This window comes from Microtus pennsylvanicus, chromosome 12 (assembly GCF_037038515.1).
Source record: "Microtus pennsylvanicus isolate mMicPen1 chromosome 12, mMicPen1.hap1, whole genome shotgun sequence".
Lineage (NCBI taxonomy): Eukaryota > Metazoa > Chordata > Mammalia > Rodentia > Cricetidae > Microtus > Microtus pennsylvanicus.
In genome coordinates this window covers 865,129-878,215 of record NC_134590.1, presented here as the reverse complement: position 1 = coordinate 878,215, position 13,087 = coordinate 865,129, and the positions used below count along the sequence as shown (strand labels likewise).

The 13,087-nt window shown below is 38.0% G+C and overlaps 1 protein-coding gene across 6 annotated transcripts in view; it reads left to right on the top strand.

Moving 5' to 3' along the window:
* Nucleotides 1-13,087, top strand: part of Ccdc18 (coiled-coil domain containing 18) — a 148,424-nt gene that overhangs the window by 30,216 nt on the left and 105,121 nt on the right. For all 6 annotated transcript variants that reach the window (XM_075943995.1, XM_075943998.1, XM_075943994.1 and 3 more), the window contains 4 exons: nucleotides 2,118-2,239; nucleotides 6,732-7,023; nucleotides 9,169-9,293; nucleotides 11,180-11,340. In XM_075943995.1, coding sequence (XP_075800110.1) covers nucleotides 2,118-2,239; nucleotides 6,732-7,023; nucleotides 9,169-9,293; nucleotides 11,180-11,340 — 700 coding nt within the window. The remainder of the gene's footprint in view (nucleotides 1-2,117; nucleotides 2,240-6,731; nucleotides 7,024-9,168; nucleotides 9,294-11,179; nucleotides 11,341-13,087) is intronic.

Below are 13,087 nucleotides of genomic sequence, written 5' to 3'. Positions count from 1 at the left end.
AAAGCCAGGGAATAGATGAGATGACTTGAATATGTTAGAATATGATAGTAAAAAAGAGAGAAGTATTGTTGAGCTGAGTGATAGTGACATGTCTTTAATCCCAGCATTTGGGAGGCAGAGGCAGAATCTCTGTGAATTCCTGGTCTGCAGAGTGAGTTCCAGGAAAGCCTAGGGTACACAGAGGAACAAAGTTAAAAAAGTTTTCCATAGGAAGTTGAAGGGTTTTGTACTGCATGTTTTTGGTGTGATGAAGACGCTGCTAAGATGATTTGAATGGCGTATCTGGTGAGTTATGGGAGGGAGTTTAGAAATGTAGGGTGAGTGCATCTCATAACAAAACTGTAAGGAGAGGGAAAGTAGCCAAAGTTTTCAAAGGTATGTGCAAAAAGACAAAAGCATAATGAAATCAACAGCTGGTAAAATAAAGTAAGAGCGGCCAGAGTCTTGTAAGTCTAGTGTAATACTGGCATGACAGCTGAAGAGGTCAGTCTTTGGGTACTAAGGGAGAGAGAGTGTGCATTTGCCATTCCTTTCCAGGAAAGTTGTTAATACCATTTACATCATCTGTCTCTGTTTCGTGTGTGTGTGTGCGTGTGTGTGTGCGTGTGCCCATTTGGAGGTCAGAGGACAACTTGTGGGACTTAGTTCTCTCTACTTATGTGAGTCCTAAGAGTGGAATCAGGTCATTAGGCCAGGCTGAAATTGCTTTTGCTCCCTGAGATATGTTGCTGGCCTGTAAGCACCATTAAATGACACAATGTTAATAACTTAGTAGATGTTGAGAACCTAAGTACATCTTAATCAGAAAACGTTTGATTTTTAAATGTCTTTGAGAGGGTTCTCATGGGGATGTATATCCTAGAAGGGACATTTAGTAAAGTGACATGTGAGAGAAAAGTACTTTTAGAGGAAGAATGTCTTCAAGGAAAAAGGAAAATGTAATTGATTTTTAAAATTTAGTTAGGGTTAATAGTTTGTAATTTTGCTCAGCAAAATCCTGTAGTTGGATTAATTAATATAACAAAGGATAACATAGGGAATGTCATAGGTTATTTCAATCCTCCACTCTTCTTGTTCAACCTGAGTGCCATTGTAACTTGTTATTGTGTGTGTGTACGTGTGCGTTTGTTGGTGTGCACAACACTGTACATGAGGCAGAGAACAACTTTGTGGAATTGTTTTTCTTTTCCACCTTTACGTGGTGCCTTAGTTCTTTTCAGTTGCTCTGACATGAACACCGTGACCAGGGCCATCTATAATAGAAAGCTTTCCTTTGGGGCCATGATTCCACATGGTCCAGAGTAAAAGCCGGGTGACAGAAGCAGCTGAAAACTCACATCTGGATCTTCAAGCAGAAGGTGGAGAACACATTGGAAATGGCGGCAGTCTTTTGAAACTCCAGTGCCTGCTCCCAGTGACACACCTTTTCTAATAAGGCCATACCTTCCCATCCTTCCCAGACAGAGTTCAAACAGGAGCCTCTGGGGCCATTCTCATGTAAACCAATGCACTTGGGTTCCAGGAAACAAACTTAGGTTGTCAGACTTGCATTGCTAAACAGCAAGTACCCTACCTACCCTCTGAGCTGTCTTGTTGGCCGCTTGGGTTGTTATTTCATTAGGAGTATTTTAAAATTAGATTTCTGAAACACTTGTACTGAAGGGCAATTCTTTTTTTTTTTTTTCCAAGACAGGGTTTCTTTGCATAGCCCTGGAACTAGCTCTGTAGACCAGGCTGGCCTTGAATTCAGAGATCTATCTGCCTGGCGTGTGCCACCATCCTAACTAAGAGCAATGAGGTTTGATTACTTGGATATACAATCCCTATATGAATTGCTTGCTTTATTCATGTTTGACCTGAGCATTTTGCTTTCAGGTGACATTGTTTTTGCCAATTTGTTACTGGCCCTTAAGGATTTCTGAATAAGTACTAATGTCCTCTTTTTGTCTTTTGTGTTAGGCTGTTTCCTTTCATTGCAGTACCAGGAGCTGGAATGTATATGAGATATTTAGCCTGTTCCTGTTTCCTTCCAGAATCACTGCTCACTGTTCTAGTTTAAACAAAGTGAAGCTTGTGATTGGATTAGTGTACTCACTTAAAACAAATTTTTGTTTTAGGTTCAAGCTGAAGAAGAAACATTAGAGAAAAATCTTAGTAACTGTGAAAAAGAAAACAAAAGGCTTCAAGAAAAGTGTAATCTGTATAAACGTGAACTTGAAATTTTGAAAGAGAAATTCAGGTACATTATCATGGAAAAAATTTTAATATGCAAATGAGATAAAGGAAAACATTTAAAAGCATTTAAAAACATTTTTACTGTAAATATAGAGTTTTTAATGTAATGTAGAAGGCTAAGATTCATGACTAAAATTTCTCTAGGTATAAATCCATCATTTTTTAAATTTTTTTATTGAGCTATATATTTTTCTCTGATTCCCTCCCTTTCTCTCCCCTCCTCTTCTACCCTCTTCCATGGTTCCCATACTCCCAATTTACTCAGGAGATCTTGTCTTTTTCTACTTCCTAAGTAGATTAGATCCATTTATCTCTCTCTTTCAGGGTCCTCCTTGTTGTCTTGGTTCTCTGGGGTTGTGGTGTTTTTTTTTTTTTTTTTTACTTTATGTCTAAAAGCCACTTATGAATGGGTACATATTATATTTGCCTTTCTGGGTCTGGGTTACCTCACTCAATATGATGTTTTCTAGATCCATCCACTTGCCCACAAATTTCAAGATGACATTATTTCTTTCTGCTGTGTAGTACTCCATTGTGTAAATGTACCACATCCTCCTTATCCATTCTTCTGTGGAGGGGCATTTAGGTTGTTTCCAGGTTCTGGCTATGACAAATAACGCTGCTATGAACATAGTTGAGCACATGTTCTTGTGGTATATACCCAAAAGTGGTATTGCTGGGTCTTGAGGAAAGTTGTTTCCTAATTTCCTGAGAAATTGCCATGCTGAAATCCAAAGCAGCTGTACCAGTTTGCACACCCACCAGCAATGGAGGAGTGTTTCCTTACCCTAATCCTCTTTAGCATAAGTTATCATCAGTGTTTTTGATCTTGGCCATTCTTACAGGTGTAAGATGGAATCTCAGAGTTGTTTTGATTTGCATTTCTCTGATGACTAAGGATGTTGAGCATTTCCTTAAGTGTCTTTCAGCCATTTTAGATTCCTCTCTTGAGAGTTCTCTGTTTAGGTCTGTACTCCATTTTCTTTACTGAATTTTTTTTATAAACCCATCATTTTAAATATAATAAGACATGTTAATTCTAACACATTGTAAACGTAGAATAATACAGATCAATACAGAAAATGCTCTTGGAGTGTAATCACATTAGCTAGCTTCTAAAGATCTTTCAAGAGGAAGAAAATTATCGAGTGTAATTTTCTTTCTTTTTTTATATAAAAGAAAAAACAGAGGCTCAGAGAGTAGCCACTATTTTTCCTTAGTCAGGAAGGTAGATTAGGGACTGGCTAGGTGTGGTAAAGGCACTTGCTGCATAAGCCAGCCGATGTGAATTTGATTGCTGGCACCCACATGAATGTGGAGGGAGAGACCTGACTCCTCATGGCTGTCTTCCAGCCTGTGCGTGAGGGCTGTGGCCTTTCCCTCCCTTCTTTTATCCCTCCCTCACACACATTATTTATAATGATCAAGAAATTTTAAAAATTAAAGATGTTAACTGAATCGGCTGACTCTGATACTCTATACAGTATAATTTTTTAATAACTAATAATTCTGATCAACTTTCAGAAATTTGTAGCAAGGAGGCCACTTGCTTGTTCCTGGTCACTTAACCCCGAAATAATCACACAGAAACTGTATTAATTATGTAACCTTAGACTATTAAGGTAGGGAGAACAATTAAAATAATTTTTTTGTAATTGTATAATTGCAACACATTTTTCTTAAAGTGGGTACATTTAGTATTTTGCCTTGGTAGATGAGATAAAATTACTCGAATAAGTCCTAGAATCTGATGTTATTAATTAAAACATATGATTCCAGAAGTGAAATTCTGCTAATTATTCTCTGATAAAATGTTTGATCACTAAAATTTTTATTTTATATTTTATAAAATAACTTTAAAAAAGATTTTGTCTTTATTTTAAATGTGTGTATATTTGTGACTGCGTCCAGGTTGGGGTGTTGTGTTTGTCAATATGATATCTTCAGAGGTTAGAAAAGGGCATTGAGTTTCTGCAGCTGGAGTTACATGTGGTTGTGAGCCACCTACTATTGGTACTGAGAATTAACTTGGGCTTTTTATAAGAACAACAATACCATTGAGCTGTATCTGTATATTTTATAGTACTTATAAAATACTTTTTATACTTAGATACTTCTGTCCTGATGCTTCCCCGTATACCAGTACTGGAGATCAACTCCATGACCTTGCAGATGTCATGCAAGTGATCTACTACTGATCTCTGTCCCTCGTCAAGTAATTAGACTTCTATTTTATTAAATTAATATTGTTTTTTGACAATTTCATATGTGTGCGTATGTACATAATATATTCTGATTACTCTCGTCTTCCAATCTTGCCTCTCCCTCCTACTTCTTTCAGTATCACCCCCAAGTTCTTGTCTTCTTGTGTTGTGTACAACTGAGTTTACGCAGGTCTGTCTCTGTCCAGGTTTGGGACTATGTAACGGAGCTTGGTGTTCTCCCCAGTGGGTATACAGATGAGGACAGTGACCCCTCTTTTCACACTCATCAGGGAAGGGCAGGAGCCTGAGTGTCTTATAACAGATCCAGTCTTACACCTGTGTGGTGTAGGCAGTGCACATGCTCTGAATCCGTGATTGCAGTGGATGTTTCATGTGCAGCAGATGACATTTTGAAGTCCTTTGTGTTTTTTCTATTTCACATAATGTTGGCTATGAGTTTGTCATATTTAGCCTTTATTGTGTCGAGCTGTGTTTCTCTATACTTTTCTCTCAAGGAATTTTAGTATGAAGAGATGTGGATTTTGTCAGAGATGTTTTCTGTATCTGTCGAGATGATCGTGTCTCGACATGATTTCTGTCTCTGTCCATTTGTATAACTTGTTATATTTGCATAAATTAACCCCCCTCTGCATGTCTGGAATAAAGCTACTAATCATCGCTAATTTTATTAATTTGAATCTTCCTTTTCTTTTGGTTAATTTGTCTTACAGTTTTCCAATCTTTTTGTCTTTTATTTTCATTATTTGTGTGCATTCTTTTAGTGTGAGTACAGGTGCATGTCGTGGCCCACAGAAATCAGGAGATGGTAGTGGACCCCTTGGAGCTGGAGTTACAGCAGTTGTGAGCCACCTGATGTGGGCGCTAGGATCTGAACTTCATTCCCCATATTAGGAGTGGCAAATACCTTTAATTGCAAAGCTGACTCCCCAGCCTTTGTTTATCCTTTCAAAGAACCAACTCTTGGATATTTGTTTCCATTTTATTACTTTTTACCTCTTCTCTCTCTGTGTCTCTGGTTTTTCAAGATAACTTTTCTTTGTGTAATAACCCTAGCTGTCCTAGAACTTGCTCTGTAGACCAGGCTGGCCTCAACCTCACAGAGATAGATCTGCCAGCCTCTGCCACACGAGTGCTGGGATTAAAGGCGTGTGCCACCACACCCAGGTATTTCTGCCTGGTTTTAATTATTTTTCCTAATTTTTTTTTTTTAGTTTGGTTTGTTTTTTCAGACTGTCTTGTTGTTGTTTTTCAACACAGGGTCTCTCTCTGTGTAGGCCTGGTTATATTTACTGAAACTCACTTTGTAGATCAGGCTATTCTTAGATCTCCTGCTTAATCCCCGGAGTGTGGGGATTAAAGGGATGCACCACAATGCCCAGCATAAATATTTTTCTCTGTAATCTGTCCTCAGGAAATTCAGCCAAGAGACATACAATTTAATCAGAAGTTTCCTTAGGAAAGCAAAGTAAAGCATACACACCAAAGAGAGATAGGAGTGGGCTGTGCTGAGGGGGTAGGACAAGCCCTTGGTTTTCTGTTTGGGTATTTACAAATATTTATGAAGGGAATGGTATTCTCATGGGGGTGTGTTAGCATTTCCCCCTCCCAGATCCTGGTGAACCAGATCTTCCTTCAATTCTGTTGAAAGTCTACAAAGATGAGAGGGGCTGGTGTCCAAACAGTAATATAAATGGTGTAATGATATCAGACCCTTGGAGTCCATGGCGTTTGTTGGTATGCTTGTGTGGCAGGAAAGTGCCCTGGCACCTCAGTTTCTCCTCTTGTGGGAAGGACATATCTCCAGCTTTAAGAAGGTTTAACTCTAACAAGGCATTCTTACATTCACGACACAGCTCCCAACAGTTCCCTGCTGTCCTTAGTTCTGTAAGCATCTGTTTCTCTTTTCTTTTGTTCAAAAGATAGATTTATACACTGTAGCCTGGGCTGGTCTGCATGCACGGTATAGCACAGGCTGGCCCCAAACTTGCAGCCGTTCTTTTGCCTTCCCCTCTTAAGTACTTGTAAGACATGCAAGTCACCATACCTGGCCTGCTGTTCTTGTGCCCTCGGGATAAATGTGACGAATCTTCAGAACATAGTTGTGTTCAGTGTGCAGCATTTTGTTGAGAATATTTGCTATTTTCATATAGAATATTGGCTTCTACTTTTCCCTTTTTTTTTGTGCCCTTGCTTTAAAGTAAGACAATGTAAATGTGACTATTGAAAATGTATGCTCATTTTATTTTAAGTTTAATGCTGTTTTCTTTATAGGCAGTTAAAAGAAGAGAATAACAATGGAAAAGAAAAATTAAGAATTATGGCAATGAAAAATTCAGAAGTCATGTCACAGTTAACTGAATCTAGGCAAAGTATCCTAAAGCTAGAGAGTGAGTTAGAAGATAGAGATGAAGTATTGCGAGAAAAATTTTCTTTAGTAAATGAAAACCGAGAATTGAAGGTTCGTGTTGCAGCACAGAATGAACGACTGGATCTGTGTCAGCAGGAAATAGATAGTTCAAGGTTGGAGCTGCGGAGCTTAGAAAAACTGATGTCCCAGATGCCGGTAAGTGTGTGTGAAGTGCAGTAGGCTTGACTGCGGTGGAAGAGGAAGCCGCTGGGGTACAGAGCATCATTTGTGGCTGCTCTACTGGCTTACGTTCTTCTCCTTGTCTGTTCAGCCGGTTGTTTCCCTCACACTTACCCTTTCTTAGTCTCTGAGATGCCATATAGAAGAACTGCACAGAATTTTAAAAGATTTTTGTTGAAGTGTTATTTATATATTGAAAATTCATTCCTTTAAGGTATGCTATTAAGTGAGTTTTAGTAAAGCTACAACTTTGTAACAGTCACCACACTCCAGTGTCACATATTTTGTCACCCGTGGAAGATCGCTGGTGCCTCCACAGTTAGTACACCCACTTCGGGAAAACCAGCTATAGTTTTTTTTCTATAGATTTGTCAATTCTTGACATTTTATATGAGTACAGTTATAACAGCATGTTGTTTTTTCTCTATTTTTCATTTCTTGAGAGTCATTCACATTGAGATATTAGTATTTCATTTCTTTTTTTGTGTTGAATAGTGTCTTAGTTAGGGTTCCTATTGCTGTGAATAGATACTATGACCATGGCAACTCTTATAAAGAAAAACATTTAATTGAAGTAGGGTCTTACAAGTTTCAGAGCTTTAGTCCATTATCATTGTGGGGAGCATGGTTTGCATGGCCGTGCTGGAGAAGGATCTGCTACATGATATGCAGGTAACAAAGAAGTACACCGAGACACTTGAGCATGTATGAGACCTCAGTGCCCACCTCCACAGTGACACCCTTCCTCCAACAAGACCACACCTGATAGTGCTACTCCTTTTGTGATTATTTTCTTTCAAACCACCACAAAAAGTATTCAGTTGTATCCATATACCATATCTTATTTAAGTACCAATTGGTGACCATTTGGGCTATTTCTGCTTTTAGTCTGGATTAATAGTGCTTATGTGAATATTGGCATAGAAGTTTTTTTTGATGACATGTTTCAGTTTTTCTTGGATAGATACCTAAGAATAAAATTTCTGGGAAATTCATATCAAAATGTTTCCTAAAATTCCTACACAGTTAGAACTCTTCTAGTACTGATTCTTGTTTCTCTTCATCTTTGTTGACATTTGTTGTGTCTCTCTATGTCCATCTTAGTCTGTGAGAACTAGTGTTTCACTGTGGTTTTAATTTTTATTTTTCTGATGGTTAATGTTCAGAAACTTTATATATACTTATTAGACTAACATGGAATTAAAAATATTCATGTATGCCAATGAGATTAGAAAGGCGAATGTCCATGTGCCAGAAATTTGACATTGATAGGTATGAAATAAAGGTAAGAATGAGAAAATTATACAGGTGTGACACAGTTTGTTTACTTAAGAATGGATGTAGAGTGCATGGCACATTCTCCCCAGTATTAACGTGTCGTCAGTCATAAGGAAATCATCAGATTTGAGAACGTCATTTCACTATTCAAAAATGTGGTTGCAGAGAAATATTAACCTAATGAGCAATTAGCAGGAACAGGTTCTAAGCTCCTTGCCTTTGCTTTATCTGCTTAGACGTTATTTACCAAGATGGTAGTTTACAATTTGTTGCCTTTTAAGAGTGAAACATAATATGCAGATATATATTCATTTTAATATACTTATTTTAAATTGAAATTTGTATTTGTGTTCAGTGTCAAGAGTGATTTCACATGATTCTAAAGGTGGTTATAATATATGTTTAGTCCTTTGTTTCATAAAATGCTAAGTCTGACTTGGGAATGTGGAGTTCTTTTCATTTCTAGAAAACTTGATTTGGTTATAGCTCGAAGCTTTTAGTCATTGAGTGCTTCGCTCTTTGTCATAACTATGTTGTAAAATCCTGTATTAGTTTGAAATTCTTATATCTTTCCTATCCATATTCCAAATATTGCTACATATAGATGCATCTAGAAAAACTTCACTTTGTGAGATTTTGAAAAAACTATATGTAAATACTGTAATTCATTTTAATTAAGTATTAAGTTTTGAAATGTATTCATATTGATTTGCACAACTCAAACATGCTTATACATTCTACTGATAGATGCCAGATTGTTTCCATGTTTTTTAACCTGAGAATTCTAAGAAAACAGTTGTATCTTATACATAAGTTTATAAATGTTTGTTTTCACACTTGCAGTTAAAAAGAGAAGTAGTTGGCTATAAATCATCTTTTTCTAAGCACCAGACAAATACTTTTTCTAACAAGGAGGACAATTGCCTTGGCTGCTGTGAGGCAAATAAATTGATGATTTCGGAATTGAGGTATGCTTTTCAGTTTTGAAAGTTACAGTAAATAGAATGTTTTGTTAATCTTTAAGTTAAGATGGTTAGTTGAGTAGTTTAAAAAACATAGGAAATTCCAGAGAATCTTATAAAAATGTAACTTCCCAAGTTAAAATTGATTCTTAATATTATCTATATTGTAAATGTTTATATTCTTACATAGTTGTAAATATGTATACTAATGTTTATATTAGCTTAGCATCATTTAAAAAAATCTATTCTTTAGGGCTAGAGAGAGTGAGAGCATGTACCGCTGTTACAGAGAATGTTGAGAGTCCCAGGATTCATGTCAGGCTGCTAACAACAACTTGGAATTCCAGCTCTAGGATATCTAATATCTCTGACTCTGCCGGCACCTGCATTCATGTTTACATACCTTATCCTATAAGACATACATATACACATAATTAAAAGTGAAATAAATCTTACCAGGTGATGGTGGTGCACACCTTTAATCCCAGCACTTGGGAGGCAGAGGCAGGTGGATCTCTGTGAGCGAGTACCAGGACAAGCTCCAAAGCTACACAGAGAAACCCTATCTCTAAAAACCTATATGTAGATGTGTAAATATATATTTATACATATATATGTATATAATAAATCTAAAAAAAATTCCATCCTTATTAAGATAGAGTAATTGGTCAAAGGATACATTTGTTTGGTTACCTTAATAGTTGTAGGAATTCCAAAGAATCAATAAAGAATTATGTTTAAAAAATTAGTTGTAGTAATCTTTCCTAGAACTGTGTCACAATTAATTTATCCATCCTCTCTGATAGTTACCTAGTTTTTATTTTTTGTTCCATTATTAACAGAGCTTATAGGTTGTAGAGTATTTATATTTTCATTTTTTTTAAATCATGTTTGAGAAGTGACTGAAGCAGCTTGCAGTCCAGATAGTAGTTTGTTAGGAAACCCATTCCTAACTGGCTGTGTACATGCTTTCGATTCCAACACTTAGGAGGCAGAAGATAGTGGATTTCTAAGTTTGAGGCCAGTCTGGTCTACGTAGTAAGTTTCAGGACAGCCAGAGCTATGTGGAGAGATCTTGTTTCAAAAAAGAAAAACAAAAATACCAAATGAAGAATTTGTGTGTCTTGCATAAGAGTTGACTGTTATCAGATTTTTAAAGTTTTTACTCATTTCCTTATTTTATTACACACACACACACACACACACACACACACACACACACACACACACACACTCACCATAGCAGTTACATGGAGTTAAACTCCACTTCCAGGAGTCATTTCTCTCTTACTGTAGGACCCAGGGGCCAAACTCTGATGTGGGAGTGTCATATATCAATCTGTTGATTTTATTGGTTAAGCAATAAAGAAACTGCTTGGCCCTCATAGGTTAAAACATAGGTGGGAGGAGTAAACAAAACAGAATGCTGGGAGGAAGAGGAAGTGAGCTCAGACTCGACAGCTCTGCTCTCTGGAGCAGAGACGCCATGCTCCCGGCTCCCAAGCAGACAGACGCAATTCAGCTCTGACCCAGGATGGACGTAGGTTAGAATCTTCCCGGTAAGCGCACCTTGGGGTGCTACACACATGATTAGAAATGGGCTAGTCCAGGTGCGAGAGTTAGCCTAGAAGAGGCTAGATAGAAATGGGCCAAGCAGTGTTTAAATGAATACAGTTTGTGTGTTGTTATTTCGGGCATAAACTAGCAGGTGGCCGGGGTGCTGGGGACGCAGCCCTACCGCTCCTATTACAACAGAACTCAGTCAAGCTTCTGCGACAAGCACTTTCCTCACTGAATCATCTTGTTGACCCAGTATTTACAGTTTTAAAGGTGAAAAATATTACTTTAAAAATAGAATCTTAGTCATTTCTGCTTCTTTTCTTTTGTGCTAGGATTAAGCTTGCAATAAAAGAGGCTGAAATTCAGAAGCTTCATGCAAACCTAACTGTGAATCAGTTGTCTCAGAAGTGTGCTTCTTGTGATGGTGTTCAAGAAGGTGGCAAAGTAAACAATTTAGAAACAGAGCCTGTTAAACTAGGTGGTAGTCAAATTGGTGAGTATTTTAAATTGAATTACTTTAATAAATGATAATCAGTTTTTGTTAATAGTGTCCTAAAGGAACAGGTTATTGATAGCATTAAAAAAAGTACGCTTAGTCTCCTATTAATACTTATGGTTTGAAAAGACAGCAAGAATTATTGTATGTTGCGGGAGGTCCTTCCGCTCCTCCAGCCAATAGCCCCTGAGATACCAGCCCATTGGGGCGTGGTCTCTCTCTTTAAAAAAGCAGCATCTTCCCTCCTCGCTCTCTCTTACTTCCTGCTCCGCTTCCGGCGACTAGACTCCTTCCTGATTGCACAGAGGGCTGTTGTCTGGGATGGTGATCTGTAAGTTTTTTCCCCTTTAAATAAATACCACCTTATTAATCATAATTCCAAACTGCTGTGGGATTGTTTGTGACTTACGCCTTCAATTGTATAATTGTTAGACTATCCATTATTTTAAAATTATATTGCTGAGGGGCTGCAGAGATGGCTCAGCGGTTAAGAGCATTGCCTGTTCTTCCAAAGGTTCTGAGTTCAATTCCAGCAACCACATGGTGGCTCACAACCATCTGTAATGAGGTCTGGTGCCCTCTTCTGGCCTGCAGACATACATGCAGACAGAATATTGTATACATAATAAATAAATAAATAAATATTTTTTAAAAATTATATTGCTGAAACAAAATTTTATCCAATAATATGTACCTGTTTCAAATAGACAGTCAGGTTACCAATCACCCAGCCATTTGGGAGGTAGAGGCAGGTGTGTTATTTTTACTTTGACACAGTGACTGTGCCTTACTCTACTGCTATCTGAGTCAGCAGTTGCAACTCTGCAGTCAATGGCCTGCTTCTCAGGCCGCAGCCTGGCTGCTCAGGCTGCACCTGGTGATAATTCTGTTCCCACAGGCACCGGCCCTGTTTCTGCCAATAAATGTCGCTTTAATTAAATCTCAAGCATTCTAATTGTGAATAAGATTCAAGAGTCATAGGCTGGGGGGGGGGAAACCTGAGAACTCAGAGAGTCTGACTAGCAACGACCTGACCTTCTCTCCTTGCTGCTGGTGTCTACCAGAGCAGAATTCTCACAAGGCTGTGGCCTGAGCAGAATAACAGGAATTAGCAACCACTGGTCATTAATATCTCTTGATATAAATGGACTCAATTCATCTATAAAAAGACACAGGCTAACAGATTAGATACAAAAACAGAATCCATCCTTCTGCTGCATACTAGAAACACCTCACCCTCAAAGACAGACATTATCTGTAGCATGATTAATAAAAACCCAGAGACAGATATTCAGCCTAAAGGTCAGAAACGCAAAATAGCCAGCCACTGGCTCATATCTCTACCTCAATCTGAAATGGCGGTCCTGCCTCCAGGACTCTCAGAATGAGACTGTGAGTGAGAGCTGTCTTCTCTCATCCCATATTCCTCTCTAGTGCATGGTTGGATTAGAGGCATGCACCACTACTGCCCGATTTCTATGGCAAACTAGTGTGGCTACTAATGGGTTTAAAAGTGTGTGTCACCACTACCTGGCTGTAAGGCTGGCCAGTGAGGCTGTTTTACTCTCTAATCTTCAGGCAAGCCTTATTTATTAAAATACAAGTGAAGTATCACTACAAAATATCTTGGGGTAACTCTAACCAAACAAGTGAAAGACCTGTATGTCAAGAACTTGAAGACTTTGAAGAATAAAATTGAAGAGGATATCAAAAAATTAAAAGACCTCCCATGTTCATGGATAGA